The following is a 20,431-nucleotide window of genomic DNA, read 5'->3' on the forward strand; positions in this document are numbered from 1 at the left end:
CAGTGTGTTTTGCTAGCTTGCTAGCACGCACACAAAAATTTAATTATTAAAAAATGAGCTGCAATATTTTTAACATTTTGTTTTGTTTTGTTTTTGCTTTGTGAAGTTAACGTTCTATCCTGATTAATTTCTAGGACATGTCTGAATAATTATTAGCCTACTTGTCCTTGTGTAACATTTACTACTATTAACTAACATTTGCTATTATTGCCACAGTAAGGCCAGAAGTCCTTGGCACCACTCTTGGGAAAAAACAGTTGCATAAAGCCCTTCGTTTTACTGCAGGTTGTAATGCAGTCATTAACAGTGTCTTTTCAGTGGTAAAGTCATTGTAGTATACCTCCATTGTGTTTAGGCTAGTTGCCATGTAGATTAGAGTGAAAAACCTATTTTTAGCACCACCTTCCATGGGCTTTGATTGACTTTGAAATTTTAAACCTGATTTGCTGTTCACACAAATGTGAGGTTTATTGCTAGATTGCCTGGAAGAGCTTTTTTATGTTTGGATGAGATGTGACCACAATTTATTGCTGCAAAGATAAGTGATAACATTTTTCACACCAAATGAACTGTTTATCTGTCCTTGTGTAACTCCACATCGTGATGGAGAAAACAAGAAGCGGATCCGTTGGATGTGTGTGCTTTACTACCAATTAAAGGAGATTTCTCATAAGACAGCAATTAAATGCAATCCTGGCAAATTAGAAAATTAGATGCAGAAGATTGATATAAATGTGAAGACTCTCATTAATGAAAGTTGTTTTACTTTGACTGGAAGGTATTTTTTGTACTTACATCTCACGTCAGAGCACCAGTTTATAGCTTCTGTGTAATAATGATTTGGTGTGAGAGTCTGATGTGATTGACAGCCGCACATAGACATCCTTGAGGCTCTGTCTTCATTTGCTATGTCCATCTCAACTGTCACTCTCCATTTAGGAGCTGTTCGTTCTCCGAGCAATACGGCACACACTCTTATCTTCTAGATTCGGCCTGATCTGACACTTCTTATCCTCCTTATATCTGCACTTATTGAAAGGTCAACCACTTGCCAAGCCACTGATGTTTTCCTAACTTGTCGACCGGATTTGTCCTATCCAACAGTATTTTATGTCAAGTGTGCTGGTGGATTTGTGTGCACTTGTGAGTATGAGAGGCCCTTCCCATTTCCACTTATGTGAGTGTGCTCGGTGAATTTCAGCAGACCGCACAATGTGCCAAGCTCTGCCAATGGCGCCTGCTACAGAACGACATCAGGTTGACCAGCTTGAGCTGACCAGACTGCCAACTGAATAGAGGGCAGAAAGAGGGAGGATAATGACTGACAAGAAGAGCGTGGGAAAAGATGAGAAAAGGAAGAGTTGATTCAAGAAATAAAACTGTGGACTGGAAGGAGGAGATTTATCCTTCCAGGTATACACATTTGCAGTTCTTTACAAGTCAGGCTTGACCAGAGTGACCTCAAACCAAAGTACGCCTCCAGCTTCGGACTATCTAGGACGTGTAACCTGATCAGCTGGTGCCAGTGACACCAGTGCTAACAGATGACGGTGCCTCCAGTCAGCGCTTGCCATCAAACAATGAACAGATGTGCAAGTGAGAAAATACAATGAAGTCAATTTTTTTTGCAACTCATAGAATTTAGCACAGATACACAGAGGAGACGACTGTACTGAGATACAAAAACAAGAATAAAAAATATAACCTTTATGTAGCCTGTCACTCCTCCAGGAGCATGGTTTATTAGAACTGCACCGTGACGGACTGCCAATCTTTTCAATGTTACTGAACACAGAAGCCTGTGTTTTGTGTTGTGGTCACCAGTTTTAATTCAGAGAAATCATATTTCGTTCTATATGCTGTTGCTATGGAGATGAAGGCAATCACAGGTGTGAACTGTAGGGAATTCAGAACACGTTGTCTTTACAGTTGCTATCAAAATGTGGCAGCACAGCTGCTGATGCCTGTCAGACCTGACAGAATTTTAATTTGAACCAATTTTAAAGCTTGTGTTTTCAGTTTTCTCAACACTGTAATCTTTAGTTGCTCAGTTACTGGATGTTCAAATTCTGTGTCTGAAAATGTTAGCTTGTAACTATGAACAGGGACAATTTTAATGCGGATCCAATCAGCTCAGCAAAGACTCCAATTCAACCCAATGGATAGTTCTGGAAACTGTAGAAAGGAATAAACCTGTATAAACTGTATTTTCATAAGTTCCACAGCTTTTCCTGCTAAAGACGACCTCTGCCATGGCCATTTACGCCATAAGTAAATATAAGTAAATAAGTAATAAATATTTCAATGACAGAAAAGTTCCTGTTTTTTCTCGATGTACTTTAGAAATGTTGTTTGGGGTTGTTTTTGTTTTTTACAGCATGTCCATAAAAAAGGACATTTTCTGTAAATTAAAGGGAACTTTTTGTTTTATAATGATAGCACAGTGTGGGCAATGAGCAACACAGTTTTTTTTCTGTCATTTTACGCATTTCTTTCTTTTCAGTTTAAGTAAAAAGAGCCACGTTGACAAATTTTGTTCATTTACTCTAGCAGGATTTCTATATCATGTAGAAACACCGAGATGTACTGTTAAAATTGCACTTCTTTATCTTACATTATATATGTCGTTGATTGAATGTGTAGTTAAACATCTTTACACTGACAGGAGGGGAAATTTCCACCATGTAAAATGAGTTTGACATCCCAGTTCTATAAGCCCACAGTGGAACAAGCTCATATTTGATCTTATGTATGTGCATCGTGTTTGTCTGACATGTGAAAGAGAAGGCCAGCTTTGGGGGTCGCAAGCAAATGTACTTCTAGCGCCATTCCAAAGCTTGGCAGGGAAGTAACTGGGGGAAAATCAAATATGTGGATCCACTCACCCACTGTGGTGACCCCTTGGGGGGGAAAAGGGAGCAGCCCAAAGTACCTATAATATTCTCTCCAACTAAAGGTCTTCTTAAAACCCTGCTCAATCAAACGCTTCACACAAGCATCTCAAATGCAATTAAGCAAGGATAAGCACTAGTATTTGCTCATATGAAAACCCAAGTCCAAATAATTTTGGGCCAGCATGTGACGGTACTGCCACAGAAATGGGCATCTTCATGCTCACCATAGGAAAAGAAAGGCTTAGGCCTTTCAAGGCCACTTATACCAGTTACAACATGTAGTGCCCTTCATGCGTAGAGCTTGAATCTGTCCACAGTCAGACAGCAGGGCCACTCGGTGTTGTTTCAAGGACATGGTGTTAATGAGACGGCTGGAGTCTAGCATATGTTTTTTGTTCTAATTAGAGCAGGCAGCCAATCAAAGGGTTGCGCTTCAACAAATGAGCATGGTTTCACAGCAGCCTCTGCTCTGTGTCAGATGGGATGTTTGTATCACCGACAGCTTTGTTTATCTCTCTCTCAGACCCAAACAAAGGAGAAAAGAAAGAAGGAAAAAATATTTTGTCTTATTTTTTTAAACTTTTGAACTACTCCCCTCCCACTAGTCCACCTTATATCACCAAACCCTCTGCCCACTCCGCTTTTCTGATAGCAACCAGACTAATTAGTAACAACAAATAAGAGCAGATTCGACACTAAAGAGAAAACTCTGAACTGATGAATAAAACCAAAAGCTCTCCAGGCTTTTGCTAGCATTAGAAAAATGACACATTGCAGTTTTTACTTTAAAGCTTTTTAATGCTCAGTTAGGTGTAGCTAGGTGAAGATGTCCTGACTCCATACATCAAACTTCTTGTGGACAATTAAAATCTAACAGTTGTGTTAAATCATTTAAATTAATAACAAGGGCAGAAGAGTGTCATGTTGTTGTACCAAGAGTGACAACTTTTTCATATACAATAAAGCAGGAAGGAAAACAAGCTCATGTGACGCCCTGAAAATAGCAGCTTGGTCCACACCCATGTGATCCGTTCAGCTACAAATGCCTGTAATCTAGAGCTTTCAGCAAAACTACAGCAGGGAAAAGCCAGGACTGTTTAACAACTTGAATCCCCTTTTGAAAGTCCAGCAGCCAGTCTGTTAAAATAAGAGGGGATGCTACACAGTGGTAAACATAGCTCTGTCCCACCTTTTTTTTTCTCCTGAAATTCAAAATGACCTCAATTTTTTCTTTGCAGATTCTTAGAATGTCAGGTGGAAACTTTATTGTAGGTTTGGTTGACTTTTTATGGAATGACTTTTCGATGATAACTTGATCTAACAAGGACCGAGTTTGAATTTATTTTGGATTTTCTTTAATCGACAGGATAAAAATGAAACAAAGAGGCTCAAAGTTACAATACAATATATGTAAAAATACATATTCTCCATTAGTTTTTGGTAAAATATCAGTTAGCAAGTAGCATCTTTATCACGTGCTTTTGATAGCCATCAACAGCCTTCTGGTTTAATTCTGGTTGGATATTTGACAACTCTTTTTGGCAGAATTTGTGGAGTTCATTTAAATTGGGTTTCCTGGTACAGACCCAGCATAGCCCAAAATTCTACAATAGGGTTGAGGTCCATTCCAGGTCCAACACTATCAGTTCAAATAGCTGTACGTAATTGCAAGTTATTTGGATGTGTCACCCCTTTGCCTAAATGTTGCAGATGACCCAAACTGTCACCCTCAGATGACAGGAAATTAGTTTGGATGTTAAGGAATGAGGCAGGAACCACCCCCGCCTAAGCTTGCCATGAACTGGAAACTGTTGAAACACCAGCATCACTGTAGACAGTATGCCAATTTTACATCGCCTTACACCAGCGGTCCCCAACCTTTTTGCGCCACAGACCGGTTTAATGTCAGACAATGTTTTCACGGACTGGCCTTTAAGGTGTCGCAGATAAAGACAACAAAATAAAATGATACGACCAAGACAAAAACTGTGGTATTTTGTAAATATAATAATAAACGCGAATTCACTGTGTAATTGTGTAACTTTATTACCAGCGTCCTCCTGAAATGCACCAACAATATTGAGAGTAACATCCTCCTCTCTGCCCCTTTAATGCTCTCTGATCGCTATGGTAACGTGTAAATATTTCTTTCAAAATAAGACACATAACTACAGCACGGGAAAAGACCCAGGGAAACCGAGTTAACGATAAAAACCCTGAAAATGATAAATTTCACACCCGGACCTCAACTCTCGCGGCCCGGTACCAAACAACTCGGTCCGTGGCCCCGGGGTTGGGGACCTCCGCCTTACACCAACTTCAAGATTGACTTAAATTTACACTCAGTCTGAATGCATTTAAAAAGAGCTTATACAAAATTAGGTTTTTAGTTGGAAAGTCTCATCCAATTTGACCTTTCAACTCTCAAAATGAGGTGTATTTTCTAAAATCTTACACAGCACGAGTGCATCTCTCTTACATTGTCTCCATTCCTGTTCAGTGTATTGTGGTCACCAAACTCAGGAACCCAACACATAGCATGCCACAAAGTTGCCATGGTTTAAAGAATCCCGAATAATGCAACAATTATGAGAAAACTGTGCACAAATATAGGTGATGGGATCCACAATAAGCAAAAAGCAATTAGGTTTGAAAGATTAGGTTCAGGCTCCTCCTAACTTTACACCAAGAAAGTAAACTAGTGAATTCAGTTAATAACTAAACAATAAAACTAAAGACAACAGCCCGAGTCAACGGTCTGGTGGAGGAGATCTCTCCACTTGGCCCCCTCTCTGGCTATATATGCATGGAGGTGGGCCACCAAACAATCAGCACTAAGGAAGAGGACAGAGAGAGAAAACACAGGCTAATCCAAAGAAATCAAAAATCATAGGAGGAACAGTCTGCCTGTGCTACATCAAAACTATAGTAACAAACCAGCCAGTATAGTCATGTTTTCCATTATTTGTAGCAGTTACTTTTTTTCACAAATGCACTGTTGTTGCTCTGGGATATATTTGCACATTATTCTTTCAAACAAATTAGATGCTATGTGGGAAGCCAATAACGGTGATAATTAAAACGTTCCTTTTCATCTCCGCTGTCTGTCCTGCCCCTCCAGCTTCTTCCAGACGTAATGATCTAATATGATACTCCACACACTGCTGAAAAACTGCCAATAACTCACAACACGTCTCTGATTTCTGCACCGCCACAAGCCACAGTGGCATGACGTTGTATCCAGTACCGTCGCTGACCAATTGTGTTGCTGCCTGTCACCGGCGCTCAGCAAATGAGAGTGCAGGAGCGAGGCTGAGGCTAGCAACGAGGAGGAGGAGGCGGCGGAGGAGGTGAAGGAGGAGGACAGTGGAAGACTGCAGTGGCAGCAGTAACGGTCCCTGGGCCCCACAGATACTCACTGAGTCAAACACCGAAAGCTGTGTGATCGAGCGGCTGAGTCTGAAGGGTTGTGTTTGTCTCCAAGATCGGGACAAAGAGTGCACGTGTGCACGCTCTCTTTTTTTCACTGTATGTGTCCGTGTTTGCTGTCTGAGTGATACGGAGTTAGAAAAGAAAAGTATGAGAGAAAAACATGCCCCCGAGTCAGAGACAGACACATAATGAAGCAGCGATTTTTGCTTTTCCATCTTCCTCTTTTCTCTCCCTGCCTTGTGTCAGCTAAGATAATTCTTCTGTTAGTCAAGTGAAAGGCTGTGGCTGAGGGGTGTTTCTGTGGAATATTGATACATTTTAGAGAGTGAATAGCTGCATGCCTCCCAGCTGTGTGTTCACCAACCGAACTGTTGATTTATGGACTGTTTTTGATCAGAATGGAGCTGTTCAACATTGCTGGCAGATGCAGCTGCTAAGTGATGGAGAAATCATTAGACACATCTCCAGGGATGGTTGGCTAGTGAAGCATTATGTTTGCTAGTGTCTTCGTCCGGTATTATTTTAGAGTGTAATGCTGCGCAATCAGTTAAGGCTTGATTAAGGAGGACAAACTGGTGTCTGGAGGATTTTTTTTAACCCACAGCCATGGGGGCTGAATTTTAAACTGAAAACACAGGTGCAGGTAGACTTTCTGTACTCTACAGCCGGAGGCCTTTTCCTGAGGGGCTTGCTCGTCCTGTGGGTTTTCTCCGGGTACTCCAGCTTCCTCCCACACTTTAAAGACATGTTGGTTAGGTTAATTGGTGATTCTAAATTGGTTGTAGTGTGAGTGAGTGTCTGTGAGTTTTTGTCTGTCTGTAAGTTAGCTGTGTGAAAGACTGGCCACCTTGAATGAGATAAGGATAGATGGATGGATTAAGCAAAAGAAAAGTAAAAGTTCTGATTCTGCCGAAACATTTATATATAACTAGAATTTTTTTCGAGTTGAGCAAAGGCTACCAATGTTTAAGCTTTTTTATAAAGCAGTTTAAAATCGGGTATGATACCAGAAGTTTCACAGATGATACTAATATGAGTAGAGTTACATGATTCACAATACCCAATTTGGTAGCTCGGTTTAAAAAAAAAAAAATCCCATGCACTGTAAACTCTTTCCTAACAAACTGAGATATTTGTGGCAGGCTTTTCATTTAAAATGTGAACATTTTGTTGATAGGACACGGAATAAAAAGTAGCTTTACTTACATTCTGTTAGCTTAAGGATTTATATTATAGAAGAACTTTAACTTTTAGAACGTAGTTGATTTCACAGCAGGAATGGCAGCTGCCTTAAAAAAGTTGTAAAGTGTATTTCAAGATAACAGTGCAAAGTACTTCTATACCCGACTCTCACTGGCTTTATTATCAATGAGTCTGGGCAGAGCTATCACCATCTGTGTAGTTTTTCCTGTGCTTGTGGGCCTTATCTCTATCTTGGTTTTGTTCCTATAGCACATCTCATTTCCTTATTATAGCGAAACACTGGAGAAAGAAAGTCACACACCGAGGCACTTTCTTTTTCTTTCTTTAATCCACCTGCTGATGCTGATGTTGGCCTGTTTGCCTTTGCCAGTGACAAACCGCAAAACAAGACATAAGAAGGCCAAAAGAATGTCAGGGGTCTTAAAGAATTAAATAATGTGGGGGGGGGGGGGGGCAAGGAATTGCTGAGCATCAGATGTGTCAGGAACAACGAATCATTTGTTGGAAAGCTCTTTAATGAGTTTGAATTGTAGCTTCACTTCTTGATTGCATTGTTCATGTCTGGCTGAAAAGTGGCATTTTATAGATGCTTCCCGGCTCCAGATGACAAATGCTCTGTAGCAAACACCGTCACAGCCGACCTGACACAGGATTTAATAATGTTGCTGACTTTTCTGTTGTTTAACTTTTTGCCTGCGTCACGGCTGGCCTTTAGCTTTTGTTCTCGCCGCTTAGTTACAGAGGGAGAGTTTAAAGCCTCATTGGTCAAAATCGTCACATGAACCTTTGACATGGAATTGGTGCTTTGGCATTTAGGAAGGGAAGATGAGCGTAATGTGGCGTAGAGCTCCATAGATCATTATGTGGAGGTGTCTAACCGCAGAGCAGAGGACGGCGGGGTCTGAGCCGTATTTCATTTTGCTTCGAGGCGTAAAAAAGAGGCTCATTAACATGCATGGCCACAGGTTGTTGTTGCTCTTTCTCTCTCTCTCTTTCTGTGTGTGTCGAAGCACAGCATCGATAGCAACTGACTCGTTCTTATTAGGCTTTAGCTAACCCTTCAGTTGTCAAGTCGTTTTTGTCATAACTGCTATCCATTTCAAATCAAACAATCTGATGTGAGTGCTGCATGGTATGAAGATGAGAGGATGTTGATAAAGAGATACTTAAGAAGTAGAAGATATTCCCTTGCCTGGCCGTATGTTAATGAAGTTGTTCATGTGATCAAAATAACTAAGTGCCTTATTAGTTTTTAGGATTCATCAGATGTCACACCTACTTGTGGTTTGGCCTGAAATGTTTCAATTAAAACTGCAACAAGTCCTCCAACCTGAATGATTTCTTTTCCTTACCCTCTAAAAGCAAGACCCTTTTGTTGTTCCTCCATCGACCCCGAGCTCCTCCCTGCACAGACGTTGTGGCGAGAGCAACGTCACAATGAAACATAATATGGGAAGAACATGAAAGCAGTCCTGTACGAGCAGGGCCCTAAAACATCGTGTATAATATATAGTCATAAAAAAGCATTAAAACCTCCACTACGCTAGCGGCCTTTGTGCTATTTGTCGCATTGCGTGGGTTTATCAAAGCTTTTCACTAAAAACAGCCTAGTGCAACCTGGAAAATGCTGTTCACTTAGTTGTGAAGGAAGGCGCAGAGATAATCCAATCTCCTTACCTTGAGTGCCTTTTAACAGCTTATTAAGGACACACTATAGTTAACCATTTGCAGTATTAGTATTACTATCAGTTCTGCTATAAATAAAAAATATGAAACATTTTTTAACTCCTTTTTTGTTCATGACAGGGAACTGGAAGCAAAGCAAAGAGGAGCACTGGAAGGCACTGCAAACGCATCCCCCCTTTTTTAAGGTCTAATCCTTCTTAGTAGGGGAGCGATAAGCGTGTTTTGACTTAGCCCCAAATTTCCTGTTGTTTATGCATCCTTTTGCCAAGTCACGTGGATCCCTGTAGAGTTGGATAATCTTACTGATGCCAGTTTGGCAGAGCTGCAAATGTACCACTGCCTCCTGGTCCAGGTCAGATCACGAAAGTGAGGAAGAAAACAAAATGCCCGTGTGTCTGTTTTCTTTAATTTTTTACCCTCCCTCTGTTCATCATTGAGTGAGCATTTGCTCGCAGATAGGAATCAGTCAGAGCTGCTGGCTTTGTCGACATGTGTCTCTCATTCCTCTGTGGTGCTCTATAGTTCCTCACTGGTGTGAAAGGAAAAGCCTCTTATACTTGCTGCAAGCTCCCACTAGGGCTTCTTTATGGGTTTCACAGTTGTGGTGTTATCAGTTGTGAAAGTTCCAAACATGAAGCAGCCATGTGGTTGGGAAACAGTAGCTACTGGTGACGCAAGGGTGTCCATTACATCATTAACTGCTACGCCATCTGGCAGGCTGGCTGTTGACCTTGACTCTCGTTCTAACAGCTCACACTTTCAGCCTGATACAAAGCAAACCAGTCCACTACATCCACCACTCGTTAAATCTGGTGTTGTAAATTTGTTGTGTTGGGAGTGCTTTGAATCATCCACGACAGCCACACTCCAAATAGCTCAGAATGACTATGCATGTGTGAACAGTTTAGCTTGTGCAGTCCCCTCTTGTTTGATTCAGATTTTTTTCTCTCTTCTCTGCTATAGATTTGAACGTGCATATTTTAGATAAGTTACCATTACTTTTGACTTAAAATCTGCGGTTTAAGTTCAATTCTTAGGCTGTATGAGGGATTACAGCCATTTGCTCCTCCGTTAGTCGCAGTGGGAAACAGAAGCTGCTGAAGAGTGCAGCTGATGATGGTACACAGCATCTCAGTTCTCAGGCTACCACCCACCTGGGTCCTGAACCTGTAAGCTGAGCTAGGATGCTCATTAGAAAAGACTCTGTGGACATCAGATTAGCTCTCAGCACAACTTTATAATAAGGCTTTGGGGCCGAAATGAAAAGGACAAACGTGGCAAACTTTTTTTTTTTCATATGTATATATATATATATATGTGTGTGTGTATATGTGTGTGTGTGTGTGTGTGTGTGTGTGTATATATATATCATTGAGAAATTCATGTGTGAATGCAACGCAGGTGATCCTTGCCAGACATTGTTACCTGACTACATAGCCTGTGGCAGTGGGAAATGTCAACAGTCTGAATGCAGTAGAAAATGCTGACACTATAGTAAAACTACTGCAGCAAGAAAACAAATTAAACAAGCATTATTGGACACAAAGTAATAAAAAAGAAAGAAAGAAAAACTTAAAAGCATAGAGATTAAGGTGGAATGTTTCAGACATGTCGGGGTTGTTAAATCTGATGTCAGGTTGCAGGAATGGTTGCCAGTTTAATTGCGCTACCACTGTAAAGCATTGCCATAGAGAGAGAGACAGAGGTTTATATTGTATGGTTTGAGACTTGCAGTATGGAAACTGGTCTGGTCTATTCCAGGAATAACAAAAACTATATTAAAAAAAATCATAAAGAAGCTAGGCCTAAGTCACACAGGCCTAAGGACCAGTTAGCAACCATCTGGAAACCACTGCAGGAAAAATATTTACTCCGTGGAAGATTGTTAGTGATTGCTGGAGGTTGCAGCTGTGGTGAAATTGATTGCTCAAGTCCCATTCATACAGGCCGAGAGACTGATTAGCAAATACCAATCACTAGGGAAAAGTGTATTCCACAACCACTCAGTGAATGGTTTTAGGAGGTTGTTGACATTCGCTAGCTGGTCATAAAGAGTTGTAAACAGTGCTGCACTGAGGCCTTAAATAGGCCTTAAATAGAATATTATTTATACATTTTTATAGTTATTATTATTATTATTTTAGTACATCATTATGCCTGTACGACTTCCATTTATCCTTCTTTCTTTTTAAAACCTGCATTACCTAAAAACATACCTTCGTCTTTGACAGTGCAGTCAGAGACTTGAGTGCTAAGCTAATAATGGCTTATGCTGAGTTGAAGTTCATGTTATGATTTTTTCCCCACATTTTTCAGTATTCATCCTAATTAAAGGGTTTAACTTAACAGCACATATTTAAAGGGCAGTTGATGGGTACTCTCTAGTTCCTTAGCTATTTGCCTTGACTTGGTTTTACAACACAGACTTGAAACTGCTTAGACTGAAAAACAGTCAAACATGTGCAGTATGGGAACAGTTAATGTAATTAGCCCTGGCAAAGTACATTTTAAACTCTTTAAAGGGGACCTGTTGTGCTCATTTCCAGTTCCATATTTTATCGTGTGGATTATTACACTAGGGTTGAATAAATGAAAGAACAAAATAATAATTCTTACTTATGCTGTACTCTGCCTTGATAAATCTCCTCGGTTCAGTCAATGTCCAAAAAACAAGCCTTTGAGGTCCCTTCATTTTCTGTGGCAGCTTCCTTTTGATTGCCTGCCTCTGGTAAAGAAAATATGAAAAAGAGGTCCCCTTTGAGACGTGCATATTTGTTTTGCCATGCTAGCTGGAGGTGACAGGTGATGGGTGTGCCTTTCCACATTAATATTTTGTCTTTACAAATGTTAATTTGTTTCTTTGTTGTGCTTTGTGTGTTTTACTGTCTCATTCTTCTTTTAAACTGACTGTTGATGATTTTTCTTTTAAAAAGACTTGAAAATGAAGAATAAGTTCATAAAAATATTGCCACTGAGTTGACTTTTGCCTCCATATTATAGAAAGAATGAAAATGTAAACACCCACAAAGGCACAAATACGTTATTTTTCACATGCGTTGTCCTTCTCTTTACCTCTTTGCTTCTGTTTCCATCTTGCTTTCTTAGACACATCGATTCTGTTCTTGAACTCTGACACACACGCGTTTTGATACCGTTTGGCCTTGTAGCTTAGTGAAACAGAGCTAGAAGAAGGGCTTCTGTTCTACTGATGAGACAGTAATTAGTACTAACTCCTAAGGGAAAGCAGATAGACTTCACATAGCTTGACACTCTTTCACTCTCTTTCTCCGTCTGTCTGTCTGTCTGTCTGTCTGTGTCTTTTCTCTCTCTGGTCCTGCCATTAACAGCAGCAGCATGTCTGCGTCCTCAAAACAAGTACAATCTAGCACATTCAGCTAACTTTGTGTCAGCCTTTGTCAGCTCTGTCAAAACCTCCACTGCATGCATTAATGGAAAGACGAGACAGAATGTGATGGAGAATATATGTACATGCAAATATAAAAGGTACAGAGATGGGGTCAATTTTTAGTTGGTATATTTGTAGAAATATACCAACTGTGTGTTTTCACTGAATTGACTGAAGGAAAACATCTATATAATTTTTGCAGCTCAACCTGCTCCGTTTGGCACCTTCTCTTGACTTGACTGCTTCAGTTTGTTTGATTTTAAAAAGAGCACACAGTGAAGGACATTTCCATAGAGATTGTGCATTTTCATTAGCGATTTAGACGCTATGGTCATGTGTGTTGCTTTGGTCTATGTGGGGATGGGCACTTGGGTGAAATGGCCAGAAAGATTCTGTTCGCTTCAGCAGTTTTGCTGGAATGATTGAAAGTGTGAAGTGTGTGCGAGGGAGCGCAGCACTGGGAATCTTGTATTGCTGTTTCAGGACTTTTTCAGTGTATAGGAGAAAGTGTTTTAGGAGCCATTTTTTTTTGATTGACAACGTTTTTGCTGGAACACCCAAGAATTAAATTTTTATTATTTGTATTTTTTTTACTACCACTTTAGATGCTTTTGTATGAGTGTGTCAGTGTGTTAGTGTGATTTATTCTGTATGTTTACACATGTGGCTTTGCGACCATATGTAAGTGGATAAACCTGCTGCTGAGTGTTGTGGGATTACCTGTTCAGATTAGCCCAGTTAACTCATTTATAAATGTAAAACCCAAACCTGGGATCTCATCAGCCTTTTAATAGGCTTTGACTTGTTTTTTGTTGTAGGCAGATTATATTTGACCTACCTCAGCCAGTGCATGCCTTTTGATGCCCTTTACATAAGCGTTCAAATTTTGTAAGCTTTTTACTGGAAAAGAGAGTTTTACATGTTGCACTGTAGCTTCTGTTTAATTGTTTAGCCATTTGAATTTCGTGTGGTAATGGAGGAAAAACTACTTTACAAAATGCAAATGCGGTACATGACTAAGATTAGCTATGTAGCTTGACAACAAGGTCTGCTTGTTGCATCTTTAGGTATTAGCCAAGATGGTGGTGTAGTCATGTTAACACCAAGGGCTACTCTTTATTTTTTGCATTCTCTTTTGTTATGCTCATTTCCCCATTTAGGCCTTTTTTTTTTTTTTAGAATTTTGCATTTTACCATTTAAACAGATGCAAAAGGATTTAGTATATGAAAAAGGATGAAAAAGGATTTAGTATATTCTAGATGAAATAAAGCATTTCCACCTCCGTAAATTCTTATACCCTCTACTTGATTTTTTCCTTTTGTAGCTTGTTACTCGCTGTTTCCTGAGCTCTGGACTCCCGCTGTTCTTCTCCAATATCCCACCATTTAATCCCTTTTTACAGTAGAGACAGCTCTACACTGGGCAAGCAGAGCAATGCTAATAAATTCACCCTTAACAAGATTGCAATTAGCCTATTGATTCTTTCAACCAACTTCCTTGCCGCTGCAAAATTGCCTTGCACAATTACATTTCTGTGACACAGCGCAGTGACAGCTAACCGCCTCAGATTTAAATGTGCTTTGATCCCCTCGCCCTTGGAACGATGAAGGTCACTCATCTTTTCTCTGTCCACTCTCTGCCTTTTCATCCATACACCATGTGAATATAGCAATAACACGTTCCTCTCCTTGTTTGCCCTTCTGCAGACTGAAGAAGAAGTCTCAGTCGGTGGATATTGCCAGTCAAGGTTTCTCCCCGACACTGGTGCCCGCCTCGCCCCTCAACAAGGCTGCGCCATCTGTTGCCAAGACAACCACCGTCCTCGCGGTGCAGGAAAACAACACCACCAACTCCCAGCGCCGCAGCCCCCGATGTGGCGAGCTGAAGAGAGGCTACACCATAGGTAAATGACACAGGGGCTGGGACTGTGATCCTGTCTCTCTGTGTGCCAGTGGAGAACATTTCGCCTGAATTTGATGTCCAGTTATTACTTGAGTCAGCATTAAAATGCACCGTCTGAGCTGCTGACATGCATTTCTCACTCAGTTTAGCTTCCCCTTGTCACCTCTTCAGATGCTCTCCCCATTACACAACTCCTGATTCATTTCCTTCACATAATTTTTAATCATGTGGCTCTGATGAGAGTTGTTCCTGTGATGAATTCTATTTCTGGTGGTGGTGGCGCTGGTGGTGGTGGTGGCTCTGCCTGCTGTGGCTCTCTTTCTGTGTCAGCCAGTGGGTTGGTACTAGTGCCCTTTAGGGAGCTGACTTTTTGGAGATAATGAAATGAGTGTGAGGTAAACTAATTTCCAAACTGATGAATGCGGTGCATCCTCTGTTCACTTCATTGATGAGATTTACTTCACAAGCTGCTTGGGTTGAGGTTAGAAGGTGGAAGTGTGATCTGCGAGGTATTTCTTGCTGTAGGCCTGTTCTACTTTTATTTCACAGTCCCTTTCACGCTTCCTTATTCTGGCTTTATTTGATTCTTTTCAAATGTGTGCTTTAAAGCAAGTCATACCGAATCCAAATACATTGTTATTGTTGCTTTTGGACTCAATGTTTAATGTAGCAAGCTGATGAAGTTATCCGTAGCTGTGGAATCAGATTTGAAGGAGCAGGAAAAAAAGTGATGTAAAGCTCCAAATATGTCAGAAGGAATTTCAGAGAAAAGTGTATAAATATATGAACAGGACATTTTAGTTCAATTTAATAATACCGCAATTAAAATGACACAATCCTTGGGTATGTAAATTTCAGTGATATGATGCTATTAAAATACATTAATAAGAAAACAGGAAGTAGCAATAAGATGGCTACTGCTACCTTTAACAGCAAGTAGCCTTCTGGACAACAACTATTATACAATACAACAGAGAATTTCTCCAGAATATCACTTTTTATATAATGGACTGTATGGTGTGGTCAGTATTATTAGCCCCCTGAAAAACTGAGCGTTTTATTGAGCCAGAGCACAAACCACTGATGTGCAAAGATAACTTACTGTAAAATAGGATTATCTTCCAATTAGCATACAGTATAAAAACTTCAGCAAAGGTTCGAGCTGTCACTCTAGAAATCATCAAGGCAAAAACTAAAGAAATCAGTTTAGATTTGAGAAAACAAATTGTTGATACTCACAAAGCAGGAGATGGATATACAGAGTTATCACAGTGCTTCTAAGTGTGAAAAACTGGAGTGAGATATATCATCAAGAGAGCCACATAGTCCAGAACAAGCCTGGCAGAGATAGGACGCCAAAGACTTCAAAGACTCTGTAAGGAAAACTGATGAGAGATGTGTCTAAACAACTGCCAACACAAGAATGAATGACTTAGCCAAGTCGGGAATTGTAGTCGGGAATTAAGAAGACAATAAAATGCTTCACAGGAAGGGTCTCTGAGGTAGGAGACCAGGAAAACCTCAATTTCTGTAGAAGAGACACCTACAAGCCAGAGTGAAGTACGCTAAGGACAACCTGGAGAAAGATTATGCTTACTGGAATGCGTCCTCTGGACAGATGACATGAAACTAGATCTCTTTGGTCATAGAAACCAAGCAGTCAGCACCAAAATTGGGTCGTTGCTGTGAGCGACTTATGTTGTGTGCTTGACAACAACCAACAAAACATATGTCGCTCCTGGACAGGAGCTACCTCTAGAAGACCAAAGTGAACATTACTGGCTGGCCTGCACAAAGCCCTGACTTGAATCCAAATGAAAATCTGTGGGGTGAATTGAAGACCAAGGTTCATGCCAGTAGACGCTTTAGAAATTCTCAAAAGTAGAACGTGCTGGGATTGCTCAGGAGGCAAGCGTGAGACTACATCAAATGACTTCAGGCTGTTATCCAGAAAAAAGGATACACAGCTGAGGCTAATAATTCTGTTCTCATCTGTAGGAGTAGGGAGTAGTGAAGGAGTGAATGATTTGGGATAAGGTAAAAGGTCACTGTGACCTCACACAGTTTTGCACATTCATTAGCTGGTTGTAACAAACTTTCACAGAAACATTTATGCAGCTACAACATTTTATAGCCAAAACAGCAAAGATCAAATCTAGACAAACATGGATGTAAATTGCACCAAGCAAAGGCATACAACTGTACAATGGCAATTCTAGTCTGATGCCCTTGCAGCTCTATTATTAGAGTTCTTGGTACATTTGAATTTCACTTCATGGCTGAGCATACAGTCTGATTAATCATGTAAATCAGTGCAGCAGCGGTAGCTGTTCTGCAGGGAGAGGACAGCTTTAGAGTTGAGTTGCTGCAGGACCGTGCCACTTTAGGGTCGCAGTGCCCCACTGAGCAGGCACGATTTGGCTCAAGGTGTGCCGCTCTACTGGTGCCACACCAGTGAACTTTCTATAGTGATCACACATCGACGCCGCTGCTTTAAGCAGGGCATTGAGCGAAGAACGGACTGATCCATCAGCTCAGTCGGCAATAATCAATAGAGGAAATTGTGGGATAAAAGCTTGGCCACACAGGTGGACTGGCTGTTGACAGTTCGGCCCGCTCTTGTCATCCATTACCAATTCAATGGCAGCTGCTGGCTCTTTGTAAAAGCACAGGGTCGGAAGTCACAGTCATTCAACCATAAAATGAAATGCGACCGTGACTTATTGTGCTTTTACGGCTTTTAACTACAAAGTAACAAATTGTACAAGGTTCCAAAGCATGAGTCATAGCAGTTAATCATTTGCTCTGGCTAGCGTTGTCCTAGATAAACCACAATTAGATCAAGGCCCGACTTTTCACATGACTACAGAAATACTGCATCTGCCAGTCATTTACACGGCTGGATCACATAATGAGACATTGATGAGCGACTGTCCCATCTCTCTATTTCTTATCGCGATTGGATGTGGAGCCCTGGGGCATTTTTAAACCCAGGCCAGGCTGCTCCTGCAGGGATGATCATGCTAATTTATTCTAATGTGATAGCAATAATGTGGCAGGCCACTCGCTGCGCTTGTCTGCCAAGCTTCAGACAGACCTGTCATTAGAGGCACATAGCAGATTCACAACAGACGTTTTAATAACCCAGCCAATGAGCCTCCTACCAAGGCGACGCCACCTCCGAGGGTAAGTGTTGATGGTGTTCTTCAATTAAAAGTTCTACAGTCACTGCTGCATCCTGTAACGAGAAGAGAGTGAGCAGCATCCAGACATGACGTTGATGAGGATCAGCCATTGCTCAGACTGCTCATTTCATTACATGATTTGCTCAAGAAGAATTGATGGATAACTGTATAACTCTACATACATCCTGAAGGAGAAAAAAGGGTGTAACCAGAACAAGAAGAGAATAAAGAAGTAAAGACAAGGAAATAAGAAGAGAAAAGGGAAAATGAGAGGGGAATACACAGAGAAAAGAGAGGCTGTGGAAGAGAGAAGTGGCAAAAGTAGGAAAGGAGTGTGAGGAGAAAAGAAGAGAAGTGAGGAAAAAGAAAGGAATGGGAAGCGGAAAACGGGTAGAGGCAAATGGGAGTAAAGGAAAGGAAAACACTGAAAGGGAGAAAGAAGTTAAAGGAGAGAAACTATGGGTAAACAATAGAAAAGAAAAATGAAAAGAAAGGAAATGAACAGGTTTTACAGGAGAATAAATAGGGAAGGAGAGAAGAGTGATGGAAGAGAAGACTAAGGAAATTTGACACGAACAAAGAATGAATGGGGAAATGAAAAATGAAAGGAAAGAGAGAAGGTAGGAGAAAACAAAGAAACGGCTAATGAAGGAAGGGGGAAGTGGAAGGGAGGAAAATATAAGATGTGAAAGGGGTAAGCTAAGCAAAGAGACGACTGAGGAGGAAATTTAAAGAAGGGAAAAGGGGGGGAAAGAAGGCAAAGGAAACAAGATAAAAGGAAGTGAAAGGAGGAGAAATGATTGCCGCTATAACGAAGGAAAGTAAAACTAAAGAGAGGGAACAAGTGGAAAGATTGGCAATAGAGAGGAAATGAAAGGAGAAAAAAAGCAGAGGCAAAGGAAAGATTCTTGAGGGAACGACACTTGACACCAGCTCTCCCCAGAGTCCCGGCTTCTCCGTCTGACAGCCTCCTAGTCCTACTGTCACGTCTGACCTTTACATCATTATAGCCAGCCTCAAGCCTGCACTCCAGAGCCTGGCGAGAGAATGCCAAACAGGAGATGAACCTTGTGTCCCCGCGACTGTATACTCATTAAGGATGACTTACCGTGTTCCTGCCTACAACAAGCGCATGCGAAAACTGCTTCATCACACTGTGCTCTCATTGCCGTACAAGTGCTCTTCAATCTCTTTATTCTCCGGGGCTGACTCATGCGCTCCGTGCCTATATGGAAGCAGACATGGGTCTGACTCTGCCTATGTTTGTGTACCGTCTCAAGTTAAATATGGAGACAGATTATGGCTATAAGGCATCTTTGTATGGACGCAAAGGCAGAGCCCTGCACAGCATGTCACCACACCTAATGGCTTCTAAGAGGAGAGCTGGATCCCCCCATTCCTGTTATTTCTGCTCTTTCTACCATTTTATTCCCCAGTGTCTCCTCTGCTTTCCCGCCTTTTCCAACCACCCCCCATGTCTCACTCTCTCTGTCTTCACAGTCTCTACCTTGTTATGCTCTAATGTATTTCCTGTGTTTCTGACCGGGGGGTACCGGCAGAAGGGTAATCTGTCTCAAAGACAGACGGACAGCTCCACAACAGATTGCTACAAACTGTGGCACCGACCGCCGCTGAAGTGCTGGAGAGGGGCATTTTATCACGTTACGATCTAGTCTGGCTTAATTTCTCAACTGAGACAGCTAAACTTATGCTCATGCACATATAAGCACATATGAGCAGACCATTGCCTACAATGGTTAAAACCGGACCTGTTCATAGAGGGTATGCAACTTTGTTAAAAGCAAAAATTATCATCAGTGTTTTCTAAATTTACAATTGAATCTTTACATTTGTTTTTGGTTTAAGTATGCTAAGTTATAAACTAGTTTTCTATTGATTATTGATGGGGAACAATCAGACTATCACAGCAGTCAGTCAGAGCCTGTTTCTGAATTCCCATCAGGATCCATCATGAATAATTTCCTTTTAAACAAGGTAAACTGTGTGAAACTATTCGAATGCTGCTGTGCACACCTCGGTGAGCACTAGCGGCTTGCAGGCAGAAGCAGAGGCCCGACTTTGCCAGCATAGCATTGTATCGAGGGGAGCTGACAGAGGAAATGCTAATAAACAAGGCGGGTGTGTACGTGGCGGCGTAACCTAACACCCCGAGAGCGGCGGACCCTGCCACCGCCACCTTCTGACTGATTATTCACCTGTTAGTTATTCATTGGATTCTCACTGGAGGGTCGAAGAGGAAGAGGAGTTGGTGTAGCGGTCAGAATATCATTAGCAGCTATTCACAAGATCGAAGGAAGTGTCGGGTTGAGCGTTGGAGCTGGTGTCCTGTTGCTCCTTTACTACTTGTGCTTGATTTTGTGTGTAAAGCCATCGCTACAGCAGTTGTCCTTGAAAATAGTACAGTTTTCCCCCAGTCCCCAGCAGCAGCAGCATAGTCACAGCATGATGTAGCAGGAGGAGCTAATCACTACAGCGGCTGACAGTTACAGCCAGCGCCACGAGTGCTATACTTGTGTCACTCTTGGTTTCTGTATTTGATGTAATTGTCTCAGGTGGCACATCTCTTGTGTTTACACATCCGGACTGTAGCCAGGGGTGGCAATTACACACAAGGCTCTTTAAGACATCCCCTCTGCTCTTTTTCTAGTAAAATGGGACAAACTTGAATTTCTGAAACTAGAAAAGAGAGATAAAAGAGATG

General features: G+C 41.3%; 1 protein-coding gene across 7 annotated transcripts in view; it reads left to right on the forward strand.

The window, feature by feature from the left end:
• oxr1a (oxidation resistance 1a) overlaps window positions 1-20,431 on the forward strand; it is a 198,358-nt gene that overhangs the window by 81,149 nt on the left and 96,778 nt on the right. For all 7 annotated transcript variants that reach the window (XM_082551232.1, XM_082551231.1, XM_082551233.1 and 4 more), the window contains one exon: window positions 14,329-14,525. In XM_082551232.1, the coding sequence (XP_082407358.1) occupies window positions 14,329-14,525 (197 nt within the window). The remainder of the gene's footprint in view (window positions 1-14,328; window positions 14,526-20,431) is intronic.

Source organism: Aulonocara stuartgranti (assembly GCF_965226115.1).
Source record: "Aulonocara stuartgranti genome assembly, chromosome: 11".
Lineage (NCBI taxonomy): Eukaryota > Metazoa > Chordata > Actinopteri > Cichliformes > Cichlidae > Aulonocara > Aulonocara stuartgranti.